Source organism: Oryza sativa, chromosome 1 (assembly GCF_034140825.1).
Source record: "Oryza sativa Japonica Group chromosome 1, ASM3414082v1".
NCBI classification, from domain to species: Eukaryota; Viridiplantae; Streptophyta; class Magnoliopsida; order Poales; family Poaceae; genus Oryza; species Oryza sativa.
Genome location: NC_089035.1, coordinates 21,626,501 through 21,647,987, shown reverse-complemented (window position 1 = coordinate 21,647,987; position 21,487 = coordinate 21,626,501). Strand labels below are relative to the sequence as shown.

Below are 21,487 nucleotides of genomic sequence, written 5' to 3'. Positions count from 1 at the left end.
ATCTAACTGGCCCCTTTGAATCAAAGGAATTATGGAGGAATTTCATAGGATTGAAATCCTATAGGAAATTTTCCTACGTAGCTCTTTGATTCAAAGGATTAAAGTTTTCTAAATCCAACAAAATTCCTATGGAATGGCTTGTTGCATATAGATTTTGGAGGAAATTTAGCAAGAGGTCTAATCTCTTGGTAAAAATCCTTTGAGTCTATCTCTCTCATCCGATTCCTGTGTTTTTCATGTGGTCCAATCAAACGATCATTCCTGTGTTTTGTAATCCTCTGTTTTATACTTGCATTCCTGTCAGAATCCTATGTTTTTTCTATTCCTTCGTTTTTTTCTTCCTACGATTCAAAGGAGCCCTAAAAGTTTTTATTGTGTCAATATTACCACTAGGAAAATCTTGGCCGATCTCGAGTTGTCGACCATGGAATTATTAACAATGAACGGTCCAGATTTACTCTAAACCAATTTACCGTACCAATCTCTGAAAAGGATCCGACGGATCACATAAAAAAAAACAGCCAAACGCAAAGCGGGCAAAAAAACACCAAATCTCACCAAACGACATTCGTGCGGCGCAGGTGGAGTGGACGGAGCAAGGCCGAAACGGAAGGCCGCAAACAGCAAGCAGCGTTGCCGGCCTTGGCTTGGCTGGTGGCTGCTGCGTGCGGCGGGAAGCTTCCCGGAAGCTTCGTTTGCCGCCCCCCCCCCCCCCCCCCACCCACGTCGCCGTCCCCACGCAATCAAACCGCCACGGATCAATCACCCCCCGCCCCGTCCGTACGTCTGCGTCTGCAGCCTTCCGTTTCGTTTTCCCATTTTCCCCCTCCCTCCCTCCCTCTGCGACTCTGCCAGTGCATTGCCTATCTCTATATATCCATCCACCCATCTCATCTTTTGTCTCTTTCTGCTGCTGGAGTAGTATTGTTCATTTATACATGCGATAAATATCGAGATTAAGCGGAAACTAAACATATATACCCTCGAATGAATTAATGAACTGAATCCGTAAAATATGTATGGTAGATCGGTAGTACGTGTTTGTTCCTTTTTTTTATATAAAAAAAATAATTTGCTGGTGTTTGATGATGCGAAGGATTGCATTACATTGATGATCCAATAATTCGCTCACGACGAAACCGCATAATTGCATTTGTGGTTTTGTTTCTCCTCCTCGGCTCCTCCCTATATATGAGCTCGCCACTGCTGCCGCTTCTCCTCGTCCTGTACAAAACTACACACCATCACGAGAACCTCCTCGTGGCGGCGAGCTCTCGCGACTCGACTCTCGCGTCGCGCGCGCGCACGGCGCCATCAATCGATTCTCACATCCATCCATCTGCCTATCTATCTCTCGCAATTCTGGCGGCGCGCTGCGCGCATAGGGGGGGATCGAATTTGATCTAGTGGTGATGGAGGCGGCGGCGGCGATGGAGGCGGGGCGGAAGCTGGCGGCGCGGCACCCGCACGGGCGGAGCAGGACGGCGCACAACATGTCGTCGTCGTCGCTGCGGAAGAAGTCGGACGCCGCGCTGGTGCGGAAGGTCCCCGTGGCGCCGCTCCGCCCGCTGCTCGCCAACCTCCAGGAGGTCTTCCTCGCCACCAAGCTCGCCGTCCTCTTCCCCGCCGTCCCGCTCGCCATCGCCGCCCAGTGCTTCCGCTTCGACCAGGTTAATTCAATTCCCCATTCCATTCCATTCCATGTTCGCTTTGACCATCCTCTTGTCTGCTTGGTGTTCGTTGCATCTTTTTTTTTTTCATCTTTTTTTTTTCGAGTTCGGCGTTTGCAAGCGGCGGTGACCAGGTGGCAGGCCGCTGCGGCGCCTATTTTAAGTTTTTTTTTAACTAGTATAAACCGAGATATAGTACTGTAGCTTTTTGCTGGTAAGGCCACATGGGCAACTGCACGGCTGCACGAGGGCTGTGTCCTTGCACTCCTGTTTCTTTTCTCTCTCTCTCTCTCTTTGACACTTTTATTTATGGTGTAGGATTAATTTTCGTAACTGTAGTAGAATTAGCCATCAATGTCTAAAGTGGTACTAGTAACAGTGTTAAAAAGTATACATACAAAAAATGTTGTCTTGTACCACTAGTACTAGTGTTAAACTGGCCATGGACGTTCCGGTGGACTTCCTGATTCCACTTGAAAATTAGGCGCTGTTAGGCTAATAGGACATGGAAATTATTTCCCACTCACTAGAATACATCTTTAAATCATAACCATTCATTTTCGCTCTTTCATTTAATCCTAACCCTTCGTTCATTTCCAAATCTCAATCCCACCTCACATTTCTCATTATCTAAACACACCCTTAGTACATACATTTATGGCCTCTTTTAAAGAAGTCAATAAATTACAGAAATTTCTCATACATCAGTTCAATTTCCACAAAATTCCTAGGCTTGATGACGCAATAAGCATCCATGTCTGCCAGATGGCCCAGATGTAACCTGAAATACAGGCCTAGGAGTTAAAATGTGGAGCACTTCATTATTCAGTATTTTAATTTTCTGTTATGAACTGTTAGCTTGTGATTTCCTCCCTCCTCTGTGATAGTAGAATATTCCCCCGCAAAACATATTTTGTGGAGTAGTTTGTATTGCTTGCTGGTGGAGCCTATTAGCTTTGCCAGTTAGTTTGCCTCGTCGGGACACAAATATTCTGCCGTGGAGCCCTGAGCTTTGAAGAAAACCCATCTGTCTCCTTGCAGCAAAAACTGAACTTAATTTGTCATCTTGCAAATTGCACTCGATTCCTCTTTGATCCGCCAAATTAGCGGCGTCATGCCGTTTTGCTGCTTGCTGAGTAGACGACAGGATTCTGCCGGTACAAGCGGCTGGGACGATGACGAATCCAACCCATTTAATTCTTTGCCTCTTGGTTGAGTGTACTTCTACCCCAGAAAGTGATCAATCTCCGTTGTGTTTTGGAGCTTGGTGAATCAGGGGGTTTGATTGTGTGTTGTGCTAATAGATTTAGCTTGATTTTTAGTTTCGAAAGGAAAACAGATTTAGTTTGGTTTGGAGATAAGTTCACACTCTGCTGCATGCATCATGCATGGATGATGAGTGAAGCTGCTTCCAGTAAAGGTTGGAAGTGTTGGATTTTAGTGGTTGAGGCCAACAGTCTGTCACATTTCCTGATTAGTTGGAAGAGACATGTTTTATTCCTGATTAGTTGGAAGAGACATGTTTTATTCCTTCCACGTGGCATCTAATTATTTAATTGTGATGCAGGTATTTTTGCTGATCCAGTGCTAGTAAATTAGTGATAAAATAAAATAATGCGTTACCTTACAGTACTTTCCCTTTTTTTTTGTCGATATGTCTTCATCTTATACTTTTAACTACTATTGCACATTAATCCAATATGTGTTGACATTGGGAAACAAATATTTATCTTGACAGGTGTGGGTGTTCGCTCTTAGTTTACTGGGCCTCATCCCTCTCGCCGAGAGAGTCAGCTTCCTCACAGAGTAAGCTACTCGTTACAGAAGCAATTTTTATGTCCAGTTTTTAAAAATTCTGTTTATAATTCGAATGCTGAAATTTTGCATTTTGCTACTGAAATTTTGCAGGCAGATTGCACTCTACACCGGTCCCACCGGTAAGTCACAACGATCAGTCCCAAACTGAAAGTAATTTAAGACTTCATATTATTCGTGGATGGAATCATCTTTCTTAACATCAAAAAATGGCACTTGTTTCTCTATTCGTTGTAGCAAATGTTTTTTTAAAATTATAAAAGATCAGAGAAAAATGTCTCATATTTTGCTAGAGAAACCAAAAATAATTAATGCTACATTTGTCCACATGCAAAACGGATGGATCTATTAGCTCTTGATTAATTAAATATTAACTAAAACAAACTTAAAAGATGGATTAATACGATTTCTTAAATCAATTTTTTTCAAAATTTTTTCAGTTTGAAAAAAATGAGCACGGAGAAGAAAAAAATGAGCTACCAAACACAGCCTAAGCATTGTATATGAAGTAATTGAACTTGCTGTTGTGGTGTGTTGATGATGGTGTATGCATGGGGGGCAGTGGGCGGGCTGCTGAACGCGACGTGCGGGAACGCGACGGAGCTGATCATCGCGCTGTTCGCGCTGCTCAAGGGGAAGATCGAGGTGGTCAAGTGCTCCCTGCTGGGCTCCGTCCTCTCCAACCTCCTCCTCGTCCTCGGCACCTCCCTCTTCTGCGGCGGCGTCGTCAACCTCGGCGCCCGCCAGCCCTACGACCGCAACCAGTCCGACGTCAGCACCGCCCTCCTCTTCCTCGCCGTCCTCTGCCACTCCGCCCCGCTCCTCCTCCGCTACGCCGTCGCCGCTGGCGAGCACTCCGTCTCCGCCACCTCGGCCGCGGCGTCCCTCGACCTCTCCCGCGCCTGCAGCTTCGTCATGCTGGCGTCCTACGTCGCCTACCTCTTCTTCCAGCTCAAGACGCACCGCCAGCTGTTCGAGCCGCAGGAGGTGGACGGCGGCGACGCCGGGGACGACGACGAGGAGCCGGCGCTCGGGTTCGCCAGCGCGCTCTTCTGGCTCGCCCTCATGACCGCCGTCATCTCCGTCCTCTCCGAGTACGTCGTCGGCACCATCGAGCCCACCTCGCAGTCATGGGGCCTCTCCGTCAGCTTCATCAGCATCATCCTCCTCCCCATCGTCGGCAACGCCGCCGAGCACGCCGGCGCCATCATCTTCGCGCTCAAGAACAAGCTGGTAATTCAAACAAACAATGTGCATCCCATGCAAACGATCAGAGTCGTCTCTCCTGAAAACAAAATCAATGTTTAACTTGCTAATTAATGTAACATAATCTGGTGTTTGATTCAGGACATCACTCTTGGGGTAGCTCTGGGATCGGCCACCCAGATATCCATGTTCGTGGTGAGTGCTGCTGCTTAACTTACCCAGTACAGATCCTGTAGTTGTTCTGCTCTCATCCGGTTGAACGGATTGCCAAATCATGATGGGGTTGCAGGTGCCACTGAGTGTGCTCGTGGCCTGGATCATGGGGGTCCAAATGGATCTTGACTTCAAGCTGCTAGAGACCGGCTCTCTGTTCATGGCGGTGCTGGTGACGGCCTTCACCCTGCAGGTACACTGTGACTCATGCATTTTTACTTTGAACAGGTGGAAATGGAATTTAGTCACCGAAAATTACTCAGATAACAGGATAACATCTTAAGTGACATGTTGCAATTCAATGTGTCAACTAATTAATGGGCTTGATTTACAGGATGGAACATCACATTACCTGAAGGGGATTCTCCTCCTCCTGTGCTACATTGTCATCGGCGCATGTTTTTTCGTTGCAAGACAACCTGCAGGTATGTTTGCCTTTGTAAAAAAATAGCATGTTTTTGCACTTGATTGTAAGTCGTATTCACAATAATCCTTCGCATGATAGGCCATGCAAACAGCAATGGAGCCTTGCTGGATGTACCAACCGGTTCCATGAGTGTTCAGGCCGCATGATGGGTAAGCTAGCATAATCTTGTTCTAGCTAATACAAAGACATGTGATCATTTAATATAGAACATTGATCTTTAATTTTGAAGAAAATGATAGAAGATGACTTAAAAAAAATCAATACGTATGTATAGCTTCTGGTACTGCCGTATCTCTCTATGTGGACTACCATATATTTGTCATGATTTCCAGCATCTGGTGTGACAGAGTAGCTAATTTGTCGGACTCTTGGAATGCTTAAGTATGCCCGCATGTGTCTGAACAAGTCATCAAATAATAGCATGTAGTCCTGACAGGATGCACACCAATCCCTTTCATTGGTATTAAACTATATACTAACCTTTTGGAACAGAGTGTTTTTACTCTTGGAGAGCAGAGCTGTACTGTAGTGCAATAGTACTTAATTTAAGCTAACCACCTGTACTCTGCACAATTCTTAACTATGTCCAGTCAGTTATCTTCATATGAGAACATGGAGGTTTTTGTCCTTCAAATGAGCAAGACTATTAGTAATAAGATTTCCAGCTCCATAATGTGCATCTGATGCATGGGAAAAATTTCAGATCAAGATGTCTCCTGAACAAAACATGGAGGACAGCAAGCAATGTACCTTGGCTGTCAAGTCACTTGGGAGGGTAGCTCTTCATGTGCCAGCAAGACAGATCATCATGATCATCAGAGTTTCCTGAAGGGATGCATTGGAAGTTGCACGGAATGCATGTCAAGGTGTTACTAATCCTTATAGGATAAGGATGCAATAAGGATATCCATATATATTTGTGCCCAATCCTATACCCAGTGTACATGAGCACATTTGTTCCATCTATGCAGCTCTCAATAAGATAGTATTTGCGGTACAAATCTATGCTCTCCTAAGTCCTAACAGGGTGATGATGTAAGAGCAGATCATGTTTATGTCTGCAACTCTACTTCTCTATTTCATCTTAAAACTAGAATGTTTTTCACCATGATCCGATAATGAAGTGACAACTGCCGAGGTTTCAAGCAGCGTAACAAAAAAGAAGATTAGGACAACCAAAAGAAACGCCTAAGAAAACCCACCATTTCTATGAATTGAGACTGAAAACTCCTGTTTTGTTTTCTGGCATCTCCTTTTATCAAGATGAAAACATTCTGTTCATTTCCTTCCATGTTGATATAAATGTACAGTTCGTAAGGAACAGAAGAAGTTTTTTCTTTTAAAAACATAATGCTTAAATAATGTTTCTTTTTCAAACATCTGTCCATGTTCTTGCCTAGGAGTTAAATGTGCCTAATTTGTAAGGCTCAGAATAGAACTAGTTTTCATTTACCTTGAGAAGCCTGAACAAAACAGAGGATGCTAGAGAGCAAGCAATCTTCTGGCTTCATGTTGTGAAACACCACAATGATGATATCAGAGTCCTGAATGGTACCCATTGTTGCACGAAATGCAGCTTCAGGAGTCAACTTCATTGCCAATTAGCCAAACCAAGAAGGAAACACGACTCCTATGTGATACCTAATAGCAGAAACACGAACTGTGCAGCAGATCATATTAGGAACAAAAACACAAGGAACTTCAGCCTAAATACTTGGACATATTATGCCAATCTTTTATCTCCTTAGCAGTACTTTTGTTGTACTCCCTATATGTTAATTTATATACCCGGTACGAGTAATGATCGACTAAAACATGGGTGAGCACTGAACAATCCTGCATAAGATTAACTGTATTTTACTCAATATTATCCCTATCTAATTGAAAAGGCAATTCCCCTGCCAGAATTTTAGAAAAAAAGAAGAAATGAGACAGCAAGTGTAAACTAAATCTTTGTTCAATCGTAGAACTAGAAGTAGTATTTTGTTCAAGTGTAAACTGATGAGGTGGACCTGATATCAGAAACATAGTGAAGTGATTTTGAGTTAGCCTTTCCAGTCCAACTGAACTATGCGCATATACTTTGTGTTTATATAAAAAAAAAGTAAAAAGGATAACAATGTATAAAAGAGAAGACAGAAGGACATAAGAGTACACCCATGCCTAACTTAAGAGAGAAAAGGCACCAAGAGATACATGATAAAGAAATTAAAAATATTATTAGGTTATTGGCTGCAGTAGTCTACATGGACTGGATTCCCTAAGTTAGTTTCAGCCTGTCATATTCTGCATATTTAAATGCATGGTTCCATACAACCATCCATAAAAAACCTGCGTTTTTTTGGATCAATTCAGAGCCCTTTCGAGCAGCACGATTCATAAGGAGAATGTAATATTTTTAGTCAAGAAAGAAAAGTGTGTGCAATGCTTGAAATAAACATTCACCAGACTTGCAGTATGACAATGGGAAAGCCCATAAACAAATTGGATGTTATAACTGGAAATTCAGTTAGCGGATACGAGATAGAGCTCTCACTCCTCTCAGTTAATCTGCTCTTTCCATGTTTAGATATTCTGTACTGACAATGCATTCAAAACCATAAGATATTCTTCTTGATCGCACAAATGACTAAAACCGACGATTAGCAATATACCACCTGTAAATTGCACGATAGATTAAACATTATTGTCAGCTATTGCCACCTTGCGAATCATTAGGGTCTCCATGGAGGCCGCACTTGAGATGCCAATCTGCTAGCACGGCCTGAAGAACGGACCATATCACCAGTAGGACGTTGGCTGTTCACCGGCCGTCCTGCCCGTCGCTGCTGATGCAGTGGAGCACGCTCTCTCGGCTGCTCACTGCTGCCACGCCTCATGTTAGCAGCCTGCGATCCCCATGCCCGGCCATTACTGATCTGAGGTCCGCTGTGCTGCTGCTGGAGATGGACACCAGGAATGTAGAAGCTCGTGTACGGCACGACAGCGTAGAAGAACCCATTCTTGCACACCTTGGTGACACGCATTGATCTGAGCTCAAGTGTGAAGACACCCGCATCTGTTCTCAGGAAGATGATATTGGCACCCTCCACAAATCCAATTGGTAGCACTGGGGTAGAGTGATCAAGATTTGGTAGCAGACTGTCTAGCTCAATGACCCTGCACTTCTCCCAATTTGCCACACCATGTCCATGATCCAGGCTCACATCCATTGACCACACAGAGAGGAGGCTGTGATCCTCCACGGCCGCGAGCCCAAGCACGCCATCGTTGTCCAGCGGCATGAGCACGAAGCCATCGTCGAGCTCAGCCGGCGGATCGATGAGGGAGAGGCGATGGCGCTTCATGTCGAACTTGACGACTCCGATACCAAACACGAGGGCGAAGTAGAGCGAATCTCCGATGAGGGTGGCGGGCTTGCCCTCGACGCAGAACTCGGGTCCTCGGGCGAGGCGAGCGGAGGTCGGTGGGCTCCACTCGTCGGACTCCGACGAGTACACGGTCGCCCACGCCTCGTTGTCCTCCTCGGTGCCCACCACGACGACGCGGAAGGGGCCCTCGTGGCAGTCGAGGTGGTCGCAGCCGGCGGCGGCGGCGGCGCAGAGCACCGCGGCGTTGTAGTACAAGAGGTACGGGACGTCGGGGCGGGGAAGCCGCCGCAGCAGGTGGCCCGTCATGGGGTGCCACACGACGAGGTCGATCCTGGAGGGGTAGGCGTCGAGGAGGGCGCAGCCATGGCGGCAGTCGAGGGCCATCCCGCAGTGGAGCTCGGGTGGCGGCGGGGGGATCGGGAGGGCGGTGGTGGGGACGAAGCGGTCGGGGTGGTCGGCGTTGTCGAGGTTGTGGAGGAAACCCAGCAGGGGAGGCGGCGCGCGGCGTCGGCGGCGGAGGAGGAAGGCCCGGTCGGAGAGGAGGCGGCGCCAGCGCTTGCAGACGGCGGAGGCGCGGGCGAGGCAGGCGGGCTCGTCGGGGGGGAGGCGGAGGAGGATCTCGTCGACGAGGTCGTCCATCAGCTCCGGCGGATTCATCCTTCTCCGGCTCGCCGCCTCGCCGGCTTCTGCGTTTGGGGTTCAGAGTAGAAATTTGGGATTATCTCACCAGAAGGAAATGGAATTTACCATTCTCAATCAACTTAACAGAATAGTACATTTTCTCCTCCTATCCTAATACATTATTATATGATTATTTTATAAATATATTTATAGATCCATGTTTTTCTAAAAGAATAATCAAATTGTTTTAGACTCTAAATTACCTGCCGTTGTATAGTGTTATAGTTAGACAGTAAATTTCAAAACTTACGCTATAAAACAATATTTGCATTGTAATTTTTCTAACACACAATGTACAAATGAATTAGGATTGAAAGTAATTTACTACTACCTTCCTTTCATGTTATAAGATTTTCTAGCATTCCCACATTTATATAGATATTAATGAATCTAGGCACACATATACATCTAGATTTATTAATATATATATATATGAATGTGGGCAATGCTAGAAAGTCTTATAATATGAAGGAGGAAATACATGCTTGGAAGAGAAGATACGAGATAGAAACATACTTGCATAACATATAAGAGAGAATACCCACGTAGGAAAAACATAACTGAAATTAAGTAAAAAAAAAAAAGACGATCTACTTGCCATGGCGATGATGACGAAAAGATGCCACATGACCCACACCTCTCTTTTTTTCCTACACACCTTACTCTCACTGTACTTCACATCATCCTACCCTCACCGTACTTTTAGAGTATCTCCAACAACATCTCCATATCAAACTCTCCAAACACCCATATAACCAACTCTCCATCTGATTTAGCTAGTCAAACTAGTTACTCGCTCCAACAGCCTCTCCATCTACCATCTCCATTATAAGTCTATGACAAATGGGACCCATGTCAGTCTCTGCTAACCTTCTTCCTTCTCTTCCACCACATTTTTCCCCACCCATACATCTCTCTTCTTCCTCATGTACTGCTGCCTCCTCCCCACGCCCTCTACCTCGGACGGCGGTGGTCGTGGCAGAGGTCACGGTGGGCGACGTCAGGAGGGCGACGGTCACGAAGGACGGCGCGGAGGACAGCGGCGGTCACGGAGGATGGCGGCGGCCGACGGCGCGGGGGACAACGGCGGTCGTGGAGGACGGTGGTGGTCGCGGCTGGCGACGACGCCTCTCTCCTTTGTGGCGTCGTTGATGGCAGGACGTTAGCGAGAGAGGAGCCGGAGAGGAGATGGGAGGAGGAATGTGCGAGGGGCCCATGGTTGGCTAGTGGCTTTTGGCTTGCCAAATTTGGCTAGTGGATTGGAGAGGCTGTTGGAGCATGTTTTTTTTTGGCATGAATGGCTAAATTTTGGCTTGGAAAGTATAATGGAGAGGCTGTTAGAGATGCTCTTATGTCGCTACCACTTTCCCTTCTCTGAGTCCAAAGAGGATAATAAATGGAGTAGAGAGGAGTTAGGTTAGAGATAAACAGCAGAGGAGCTAAATGCAAATATGTTACCATGATGAGTTTCAGAGGGGACTACTTATTAAATTTTTACCACCATTGACAACTATCGACGTTTGATGTCGCGATTCCGGTATTTGCATAGTATGGGGATCGTTGGTACTAGGATATACGCGAGACTGAGGTAAAAGAGACGGAGACAGGGGTTTTTATACAGGTTCGGGCCCCTGAATTGCCAGGTAATAACCCTACATCCTGTTGGCCAAAGCCGGTATTGCTCTTATTCACCATAATCACACCAGTACAATGTTTGGGGTAGCCTATCTAACTGTTGTCGACATGGCGGTCTGAAGATCTGACTCGTAGTCGACAACAGGGTAGTCTTCCTCCTCGAGTTCGTGCCCGGCGAGATCAGAGATAGCGCTTTCGTCTCTCCTGATAGTATCCGGAGACACCGTAGGGGACTAGCCGTGCCAATCCCTGAAGTCGATATCCGGCGTCTTGTCTTGGCGTATGTTGGCTTGTATTGGCTCACAGCTTTGTGACGTCTATGTTACCCGTGTCTGTTGATTGTGGGTGTGTATCGTCGTCTCCCCTCTCCTCCTAGGGGGCCTTGTATTTATACCCATAGGTGTCCCCTTGTTCAAGTAGAATTAGGGAAACCAATATGGATACAATCCGAGTAGTCTTTGTCGTTTCCATATAGAACTCTGGTTGTCTTTCCTTATCTGGAACTCCTCCTATATCCGCAGGTTGTTTCCGTATAGGACATGGTATGTGGTGGGTCCTGCTGAGATTTAGTCAACTACTATTAGTTATGTGGTATCCATAACCCTGACAACAACCATGTCAGCAGCGGAGACCTACCAAGGTGTTTTTCTCCTATTGTGATACATTAAATCAGCATAACTGATCTAAAAATGCAATTTTACAATATTTCTCATATAATTATCTCCTCTTTTTCTTCCTCTTGCTTGTTATCATCTCACCCTTCTGTCTCTGACTCCACCACCTCCTCTTGTGTCTTTGTCTTTTAAATCTCTTTTTTCCAGTTTAGCTTTCCTAGTCTAGCCTGAACAATTTCCTTGCTTTTAGAGTCTCTATATTATTTTCTCTCTTTAGAGGTACTACCTAAGTTTAAGTTAGAGGCAATAGTAATATTATTCAACTCAATCGAATCTAACAACTGAAATATAGCAAATGGATTAATTAGTTGTTGTAGCTTAATGCTCCAAGTTCTTCTTCTAGGTGAGTATCTTAGTTCTTTTGGTTATTGGGTTAGCAGCCATCTCCCTTTGTCTTAGATTCATCCTTGAAGTCACTGCAAGTTCTGTTTTCTTAGCCCTGTTCTTCTTTTTGTTAGACACCTCTTGGAAATTGTCCTCTTCATTATCTTCTTCCTCTCTAAGTCTTTCAATGTCAGAATCAGTGGGAATCTGACATCTCTCAAAATCATCATCAGTTGGGGAACATTCATGCATTAATAGCTTCTCATTTGTCATTTCACCTCCCTCATCTTGAGATTGCATCTCGACCGGTGTCACCATCTCCTGAGACTCTTGTTCTATGACTAGATTTTCCTCCTTCTTCCCCCAGAGCACCATAGTAGTACAACATTCTGTCTTTTCTACTTTCTTCAGCAATGAATCTTTCTTTGATGCCAATTTCTTCAGGGTTTTCCCACTATGAGTCATCTGTGTTTTCCCTATGTAAGTAGGAGGTGCATAATATGTTCCAAATCTGCTCCCTTGTTGGCTCCCTTCACCTCTGAGTTTGTCTCCCTCTTGGACTATTTTTGGTTTTGAACTCATCATCCATGTTCATATCTTCTTCCTGACCCTCATTGTCCTTGTCATCCTTACAATCTCCATCATCAAGGGGATTTTGCCTATTTTCATATGGTGGATAGCCATCTGGTTATCATATGATCATGTAGCCCACCTTGTTGATGTAGATGTGTATGGAGAAGTGTAATTCTCTAGGGTCCTTACATACAACTCTCAGTCTCACACAGGCTTATCTTTCCTCAAGCTAGCTCCCTCAATAGCCTCAAATTCCCCAACCAATTTTATAATTGCTTTAACTGAATCTTCTATTCTGGCTAGTTTGGGTACACCATAAATTTTCACCCATAAAACTACCGGTTCATCTTCTGCCTCTTATGTTATCCTTGTCTCAACCACAATTGCCTTGATCATAGATGTCTCAAAGTCAAAGCTTTTACATGTTGAGATCTTACTCTCACCTTATCAGAAGAAAAATTAATGAGAAATTCTTTCTCATTAAGTTGTTTCACTTTCCACTCCCAATTCTACCCCACAAACAGGTGTTTCAATTCAATAACCACCTTCCCACAACTGTCTCCCCATGGATTACTGTCAAAATTCCTCTTACTAGAGCCCTAGCTAACTCTGTTTCTAACATATCAACTTGCAGGCTATAGAAACCTTGCCCTAGGATTCCAAATCCACATAGTTTGATACCTCTTTTCATCAAATTCATTGGGCAGTGTATAGAGATGTGCTAGTGTTGCGACGTGAATAACAGAGAAAGAGATTTAGACAAGTTGCCTGGTTGTGACCTTCGCGGTACACTTGAAGAATTTGATCTTAGGAGCTCCCGCCCCTCGCTCTGCCTCCACCCCTAGATGGCGCCTTGGTTTGCCCTGGGGTTTTGGGCAAGCAGTTGCCGCCGGAGCTCCTCCTCTTCCCTTGCATCCTGTCCCCCCCTCCCAACCTCCACCGTGCTCCACCGTACAATGTTTGTTGACTTGCCAATCCGACCGATTTGCCAGTTGGCGCTCCATCACCACTTGGGCAAACGAAAACGGTGGTCGCACTTCCTCTCCAGGACCTTCCAAATCCGGCGCGCTGTGTCACCAAATCGCCATATCTCATCACCTCTCGCCAGGAACCCTAGGTGTGGTTGGGTCTCACCTCGCCTTACCTAGATCTACTCTTGCGAAACAATGGGAGAGATATTGGGGAAAATATCCTCCAATCCAATCCTCACCTTAGTTTTGTCATGACTTTCCCTCGGTTGCTCCGCTTGGGGCTTCGATCTCACTGTGGGTGGGCACTGTAGCTAGTGGTCTTGTGTCGCCATTGATGCCGATCTCGGGCCATTCCTCTGTCGAAACTTCCTTCACGGGCTGCAGCTTCGCGCCACGAGCCTTTGCTTTTGGGCCGCGTGCCACTTCCGTGAGGATATCCGCATGGGTAAACCCCATGGGACACCGGTTGGTGAATGGTGATCCCCTCCGGCAATCGCCAACGCGAGGACCTCGGTGGTATTGCCATGTTACTCCTGCTCTCCCTAAACCCTAAGCTCAAAGCCATCTTTCCTCAAAAGGCAAATAATTGTCAACACTGGCTGCTTCCGCTATTCATGATGCACTAGGCTCAATCATTCAATCGATTCACTATAGTGAGTTAGTGACCTCTGCTCGTAATTGTCTGTTCCTCTTGAAAGCAATGGCTCCTCTTCCGGCCGCCGGCGCGGCGGGGCGCATCATCCTGGCGCACGGCGCGTGCCACGGCGGGTGGTGCTGGTACAAGGTCGCCGCGCTGCTCCGCGCCGCGGGGCACCGCGTGGACGCGCCGGACCTCGGCGCGGCCGGTCAGCGAGGCCTGGGCGTGGGCGGCGCGCCGGCGTCGTCGTTCGCGGACCACGCGCGCCCGCTGCTCGACGCCGTCCGCGCGCTCCCCGACGGCGAGCGCGCCGTGCTGGTGGGCCACAGCTTCGGCGGCATGAGCGTCGCGCTCGCCGCGGAGACGTTCCCGGACAAGGTCGCCGCCGCCGTGTTCGTCGCCGCCTTCCTGCCGGACTGCGCCAACCCACCCTCCCACCCCATCGACACGGTAATAAACTCATACCATGATGACAAAATTACGCTTTCTTTTCCTCTTATTTTCGCCATGAATTTCTGCCACTGCCAGTATCAAGAATCAGATTGGATGGACACCGTGATCGATCCAAGCCACGTCCCACCTTCCATCCTGTTCGGGCCGGAGTTCCTGAAGAAGAAGCTCTACCAGCTAAGCTCACCGGAAGTGCGTCTGCTAAACTGTTAATTAATCACTAATCGCACAACTCCTGATTAAATTAACCATGATCTAATCAGTTCATAACCTAATCAGCACAGGATTACACGCTTGCGAAGAGCTTGGTTCGAGCGAGCTCCTTGTACGTGGATGAGCTGCGGCGGCGGGCGGCGTTCAGGGAGGACAGGTACGGCGCCGTGAGAAAGGTGTATGTGGTGGTCGAGAATGACATGGCCATCGTCCAGGAGCACCAGCGGTGGATGGTCGCCAACGCCGAGGTGGCGGAGGTGAGGGTGATGGACGCCGGCGACCACATGGCCATGCTCTCCGCGCCGGAGGAGCTGGCTGGGCACCTCGCCGACGTCGCCAACACATACATCTAAAATTAATGCGATTGATGGAGAATTAGTTAATTTGTTTTCTTTTGGATGACATTATGGTGAAACTTGATTTGGGTATAGGATTAGTACTAAGTAGGGTTAATTGGATCCAGCCATTATAAATTTGTCTATTTGAAAATATGACATTACAAACACATATTGTAAATATTTACAATATTTTTAATATGTACAATAGTTTTTTTAAAAAAAATAAATCCATTTTCAATATTTACAATAGCTAATATTTAATTGAGAGTAAACTGTACTTTGGACCCCTTTTTATTAACTAAGTTACATATTGCACTAGGTAATATCACTTCTTTTCATTTACACTATGTTTTAGTATTACCCAAACTTGCATATTGGACTGGTGACTCACATGTAAGTGAGCAAGATTTTCTTCCTCCTCCTCGGTATTCCCTGAGCCCGTGTGGTGCATGTCACTCACCAGCCTTGTTAATCCCCACGGCAGTCCCCTCTTCTCACCATGCCGAAGAAAGATCCATCCTCTTCTTCCCCACTCCACCAAACGATGATGAGGTTGAGCGCGCTGGATTTGGGATGAAGTGGTGAAGGTGGATGAGCCTGTGCAGCACAGTGGTTGAGTTCGCAGATGAATTGGAGCTCGATCTTTAGACGTGGAAAGTGCTGGAGCTCGAGCTCAGGGCAGGATGTCCTCTTGTTCTTACCCGGCAGCAAGCAAGCAAGCAGAGCATGGTGACCTCTTCACCTCTTTCTCATTTTTTGCTATCGGCGAGGAGCCAGCTTGAGCTTGTTTGGCCCTGTTCATGGCGGCAACTACAAGCTCAGATTTGCATGCCTAAAGGAAAGGAGTACAGAGATGACAAGAACGGGTATAAGGTGAAACGTTTAGCAAAAATCTGATTCAGAGTGAAAAGGGTAAGTTAATCCTAGTCCAAATTACAACATGATAAAAAGAGACGGTTCAATATAAAATTTACACTTTAATTAATAACTAAAAAAGTAGCCCGCGCATTGCATGTGTCATAGGTTGCATCTGCAATGTGTCATAGGTTGCATCTGCAAAGTGTGATTTCTCCGTAAATTTTCTTTGTCAGAATTGCCTAGGTAATTTTGTTAACTTTTATACTATGCAATATTTAATACATCCCTATAAATAATTTTCTATAATATTCTTATCATCTAAAAAGAAAAAGAAAGGTAGACTTAGTTTTTTAGGAAACAAATTTAACACTTAAAAGTAAGATTTTTTTTCTTTTTTTACTTTAGTGTTTACGGCCTCTCAAATGCATTCTATTTTTACCATCAGGCTAGCCCTCCTTTTATTTGGTTCACATTGATGTGATTTGTTAAATACTTAGATATGAACAATAAAGACAGGGAAAAAATATATATCATAGAACTCACTTCCCTATGATATTGGTGACCTATGGTGTTTCTTTTTTAAAAAAAACCTAGTCAACATTAGTTTTAAAACTTAAATATAAAAAAAAATACCTAGTCAACTTAAATATAATTTTTAAATCAATTATGTACTACTACCTTAGTGTGGCTTATATATGCAATAATATGTGAAAAAATTCATGATGCATGGCATATGATACAGAGAAGGCCATTAATATATAACTACTTAAAAATAATGCAATGGTTATGGCAAATGGGTGTTTCAATGTAGATGAGAATTAAGAGCCAAAAAACTATAAAATTTTCTCCAATTGGTTCAATTTAGTCCCTATTGACATTTTTTTTTCTATTTTTTGTTTATTTTATACTAATCTTATTTTAAGTCAACTTTGAAAAATAATCACCAAGTTAAGACTGATATAGGTTCCTATTGTTAATTAACAGATGGATTGTGTGGGATATGAGGCTACACTAAATGTATGCATTTGTAGAGTCCAATGCGATTGGGGAAGTGTGGGAGACGATCTATTGGAAATGTTTAATGTGGAGTGTGCGAGGCTCAATGCATCCTAGCTAGTATTAACATGATCAGACGAATAAATATAGCTGCACAAACATCACTATTTTTGCAATGTGATGTATTATGATTGCTTCCATAATTTTAATATTTTTCTATAAAATTTATATTTTAATGCTAGAAATCATGTAACTATGTATTTCTTTTTAATCCAGCCTACACTTGGCATGAATTAAGTACATTTATATTATATAATCTTTATGTGAAGCCTACAATGCCAATCCAGTTGCGATAATTATGTTGCATTCCATAAATTTGTAGAAAGACCCTAGAATTTTTTCTAAATAATTTAAGTGAAACCGATGATCATATTTTTTTTCTCCTCGGATTTCTAATATGTTTCCTAACTTTTAAGAAGGGGCAATGTGGGTGCTTATGGTTTTCCAAAAGGTAGATTTAGTGGTTGGGAATAATAAAATTGCAAGACTTATATATATGGTCTTTAGCATCACTTATATGGTTAGAATTGGAAGACTGATCCATACTTGGAGTTGAAAGTCCTTCCACACATGCTGAGCAATTGGTCTCTCAAATTACTAATCTCTAATTGCCTGCACAAACCAATGATCAAATGTTTTACTTTTTTAATTTGAATTTCTAAGTTTTTTTTCTAGTTTTAAAACAATGACACATGGAGACTTAAGAGCATTATAGAGGATGTTTAATGGTTCTTTATTACGTAGAATAATTTAAGATGACATAAAACTTATCATCATTATTTTCAATGCTTTATTGTTATTTGGTTGAGGTGCAAAAGATAGGGGCTATGTTCAAGATTTTCAATAATTTATATAACTATATAAAAATTAAAATTAGAATGTTATTTGGTTTCCATGCAAAAGAATAGGGGTATATGTTGAAACGACTTATTTGATTTTTTTTATATGAGTAATATAAATCTCGAGTTATTTAGCTATCCATTTGTAAAACAGTTCAAACAAATTAAAAAGCAAATATAACTATAATTTAGCTATGTAACTATTAGATTATTTTATTATTATGTCATTAGTTCAAAATTAGGAGGGGTGAATTAAATGGGAGGAGGAGAGGAGGGGAGAGTGGTGCGGAAGGAGAAACATATAAATGTAAAGCAGCAGGGGGAGGGGAGGATAGTTTGTTTTCTTTACATAGATCCAATTGGTCATCCATTTGAGTTGTCTATTTTTAAAAATAGATCTTGGTTGTTTTTGCCATAGGTTCGGATACAAGATTTATTAAAACCGTGTATTTCTAGTTTCACAAATCCATTTATTTATATCCGCGATTACATTGATAGCATTCGAATAAATCATTTTGTTCCTATTTTAGATGAAACTTAAATTTTTTAAACAACTATAATTTAACATGTAAATTTCAAATCTACAATGGATCAAAGATATAGAGCTATGCCAAACAGATCCTAATGGTTAAAATAACATGCCCACCATTTTAGGAATAAACGTTAGGTGTTTTTTTTCTCATGATTTCTAAGATTTTTTATATTAAGTTGTTAGTTAGAAAATAGAATAGCGAATTAAATGGGAGAGGAGAAGAGTGAATTAAATAAATCTGATGTGGTGTTTCAATTTTTAAGTTTCCTGTTTTGATTCTGACATTAATTTATCCATGTAGTATTATGTGGATCATGCACAATCTTTAATTTTAATTTTGTTGGTTTAATAATCTACTCCCCCCATCTCGTATAATCAGACTAATTTAATGTTGTAGATGTTGCTATATTTTTTTTATAAATTTGGTTAAACTTTTTAGGTAACGAAACAAAATCAAAGGGTCGTACACTATGAAATATGAAACGGAGGGAGGAATAATCTCTCGAGCATGCAGTCCTTGATTGTTTTGGTGCATTAATTTGTGGATCAAGTGCAGTCTTGAATTATCTCTCGATCATGCAGTTCTTGATTGGGTTAAAAATTGGAGTCCTTTTTTTTAAAAAAATTAGATCTAATGTAAATCAACAGTTAGATATTTTTCTTTTTTATCAGAATTTTAGGATTTATTAAAACGCCACGTGGTGGTTTAGGAGCGTTTATAGTAAGACACGTGTCGTTTCAGGAGTGTTTGTAAACAATTTAATAAATTTTTAGTATATAATAGATAGATAGATTTGTTCTTTTTTTTAAGCCACCAACCGGCGCAGCCAAATACTATCCTGCTAGTTTTATCAGATATTTTTAAGATGAGCATGGGTTTTAAGAAGGTTGATGGAAATGATTGAAGAAATATTGCGATTTATCGAGAAGAGAAAGTATATGAGAAAATTAAATGGATAATAGTCGTGACTAATTGAAAAAATTAAAGGATATATATGAAAAAATAGCTCCATTTTAAGATATGATAGCTGCTAGAAATAGATAAATATTTTATAACTATAAGTAAACGTCCCCTACCAATAGCCACATTATTTGACTGGACTATAAATTTTTATATATTTTTTTTGTCGAATCTTGGAAAATGAGTCACGCTCATCATAGGGACAGGATCCTCTACAGTTAAAGTCATGTAACTTTGTCACTGTCACGTGGGTCTAATGATCCCTAGCTCACATGTTAGTAACAAAGAAAAAGAAACTTATCCTTGTCACAGACTCGCAACAGCAGGCAGTGCCAGTGGCGGCCCGGCGCACCTCCCAGCCTCCCCTCCCGTTGCATCAGCCGTGACGCACTACCCGACTCCCGTGGAACTCATACCCGCATGATGAGCCTATATCAATGCCACATTAATTGCCAGTTTGCCACGGTGCGCTGAATTACTAGATTCGCACGAGCAACAGTTAGCTAGCTATAGCCGGCGCCATCATGCCCTCGTCGACGGCCGTCGTCCCGGCAGCGGCGGAGGCGAGCAGCCGCATCATCCTGGTGCACGGCACGGGCCACGGCGGGTGGTGCTGGTACAGGGTCGCCACGCTGCTGCGCGCCGCGGGCCACCGCGTCCACGCGCCCGACCTCGCCGCGTCGGGCGCCGACGCGCGCCGGCTGCGCGACGACGACGCGCCCACGTTCGACGACTACTCGCGCCCGCTGCTCGACGCCGTCCGCGCGCTCCCGGACGGCGAGCGCGCCGTGCTCGTGGGCCACAGCTTCGGCGGCATGAGCGTCGCGCTCGCCGCGGACACGCTCCCGGACAAGGTCGCCGCCGCCGTGTTCGTCGCCGCGCTCATGCCAGACTGCGCCAGCCCGCGCCCCGACGTCATCGAGAAGGTAAAACACACATCCAAGAACACTCCTCCTCTGTTCTCACTCGATCAAGCTGACGCAATCTTCTTCTTCTTCTTCTTCTTCTTCTTCTTCTTCTTCTTCTTCTTCTTCTTCTTCTCCGGGGAAGCTTCCATTGACGGACTGGGTGGACTGCGCGACGGACGAGGAGCACGCACCGCCGTCGGTGCTGTTCGGGCCGGAGTTCATGCGGCGGAAGCTGTACCAGCTGAGCCCGGAGGAGGACATCACGCTGTCGCGGAGCCTGGTGCGGGTGAGCTCCTACTACGTGGACGACATGCGCCGCCAGCCGCCGTTCGGCGAGGACCGGTACGGCGCGGTGCGCAAGGTGTACGTGGTCTGCGGGAAGGACCAGGCCATCGTGGAGGCCTACCAGCGGCGGATGATCGCCGGCTGCCCCGTAGAGGAGGTGAGGGAGATCGCCGGCGCCGACCACATGGCCATGTTCTCCGCGCCGGTGGAGCTCGCCGGGCACCTCGCCGACGTCGCCAACACCTACACTTGATTTTGATTGTACTAGCTGACAACACGTCGCCAGCATAACATACCAAGGCCGTGTTTAGTTAGATACCCAATTTTTTTTTGACGTATACGGACACACATTTTAAGTATTAAACATAGACTAATAACAAAACAAATTATAAATTCCGTCTATCAACTGTGAGACGAATTTATTAAGCCTAATTAATCCATCATTAGCAAATATTTACTGTATCACCATATTGTCAAATCATAGCGTAATTAGGCTCAAAAGATTCGTCTCACAATTTACATGCAAACTGTGCAATTGTTTTTTCCGTCCACATTTAATGCTCCATGCATGTGTCCAAATAATTGATGTGACGGAATTTTTGGATGTTTGAAGAAAAAAGTTGAATCTAAACACAGCCCAAATCGGGAAGAGTAGACTTCACGCTCTCACAACAGTTCTAGTTGGTTGCCCGTATTCCCCTAGCCTAGCTCATCTCTCTCATCTAGGTTAAGTTTGACCTGGCTAGGAAGATACATATACAGCTATTGGTTGTTGCATTGGTCTAGCCACGCTAGCATGAGGTTTTGTTTGGTTACCTATACGATAGATACAATTGAGAAGAGATTTTGT

General features: G+C 44.3%; 4 protein-coding genes across 4 annotated transcripts; 3 read left to right on the top strand and 1 right to left on the bottom strand.

Annotated features, from left to right (window-relative positions):
- The first annotated feature begins 1,211 nt into the window (after window positions 1-1,211).
- On the top strand, window positions 1,212-6,479 carry LOC4324573 (vacuolar cation/proton exchanger 1a-like). Its single transcript, NM_001428138.1, has 9 exons — window positions 1,212-1,670; window positions 3,409-3,476; window positions 3,579-3,607; window positions 4,048-4,718; window positions 4,833-4,886; window positions 4,981-5,097; window positions 5,239-5,329; window positions 5,410-5,480; window positions 6,035-6,479. The coding sequence occupies exons 1-8, from the start codon at window positions 1,413-1,415 to the stop codon at window positions 5,475-5,477; spliced, it is 1,356 nt and encodes a 451-aa protein (NP_001415067.1). The 5' UTR covers window positions 1,212-1,412; the 3' UTR covers window positions 5,478-5,480; window positions 6,035-6,479.
- A 1,277-nt stretch (window positions 6,480-7,756) lies between these two features.
- Window positions 7,757-9,435, bottom strand: LOC4324572 (uncharacterized). Its single transcript, NM_001428139.1, has one exon. It carries the CDS (start codon window positions 9,357-9,359, stop codon window positions 8,046-8,048), a length of 1,314 nt encoding a protein of 437 aa, NP_001415068.1. The 5' UTR covers window positions 9,360-9,435; the 3' UTR covers window positions 7,757-8,045.
- Window positions 9,436-14,240: 4,805 nt separating this feature from the next.
- Window positions 14,241-15,356, top strand: LOC4324571 (salicylic acid-binding protein 2). Its single transcript, XM_015764747.3, has 3 exons — window positions 14,241-14,647; window positions 14,726-14,839; window positions 14,932-15,356. Exons 1-3 carry the CDS (start codon window positions 14,261-14,263, stop codon window positions 15,211-15,213), a joined length of 783 nt encoding a protein of 260 aa, XP_015620233.1. The 5' UTR covers window positions 14,241-14,260; the 3' UTR covers window positions 15,214-15,356.
- Window positions 15,357-19,906: 4,550 nt separating this feature from the next.
- Window positions 19,907-21,188, top strand: LOC4324570 (methylesterase 3). Its single transcript, XM_015775081.3, has 2 exons — window positions 19,907-20,370; window positions 20,495-21,188. The coding sequence occupies exons 1-2, from the start codon at window positions 19,969-19,971 to the stop codon at window positions 20,888-20,890; spliced, it is 798 nt and encodes a 265-aa protein (XP_015630567.1). The 5' UTR covers window positions 19,907-19,968; the 3' UTR covers window positions 20,891-21,188.
- The last annotated feature ends 299 nt before the right edge of the window (window positions 21,189-21,487 follow it).

What these genes read in the sequence shown, in the direction of transcription:
- LOC4324573 (NM_001428138.1), top strand. Translation starts at nt 1,413, where the DNA reads ATGGAGGCGGCGGCGGCGATGGAGGCGGGGCGGAAGCTGGCGGCGCGG. An exon ending in TCGCGCTCAAGAACAAGCTG is followed by an intron (nt 4,719 to 4,832) that starts GTAATTCAAACA and finishes TGTTTGATTCAG; the next exon opens with GACATCACTCTTGGGGTAGC. An exon ending in CGTTGCAAGACAACCTGCAG is followed by an intron (nt 5,330 to 5,409) that starts GTATGTTTGCCT and finishes TTCGCATGATAG; the next exon opens with GCCATGCAAACAGCAATGGA.
- LOC4324572 (NM_001428139.1), bottom strand. Translation starts at nt 9,359, where the DNA reads ATGAATCCGCCGGAGCTGATGGACGACCTCGTCGACGAGATCCTCCTC.
- LOC4324571 (XM_015764747.3), top strand. Translation starts at nt 14,261, where the DNA reads ATGGCTCCTCTTCCGGCCGCCGGCGCGGCGGGGCGCATCATCCTGGCG. An exon ending in CCTCCCACCCCATCGACACG is followed by an intron (nt 14,648 to 14,725) that starts GTAATAAACTCA and finishes TGCCACTGCCAG; the next exon opens with TATCAAGAATCAGATTGGAT. An exon ending in ACCAGCTAAGCTCACCGGAA is followed by an intron (nt 14,840 to 14,931) that starts GTGCGTCTGCTA and finishes TAATCAGCACAG; the next exon opens with GATTACACGCTTGCGAAGAG.
- LOC4324570 (XM_015775081.3), top strand. Translation starts at nt 19,969, where the DNA reads ATGCCCTCGTCGACGGCCGTCGTCCCGGCAGCGGCGGAGGCGAGCAGC. An exon ending in GCCCCGACGTCATCGAGAAG is followed by an intron (nt 20,371 to 20,494) that starts GTAAAACACACA and finishes TCTCCGGGGAAG; the next exon opens with CTTCCATTGACGGACTGGGT.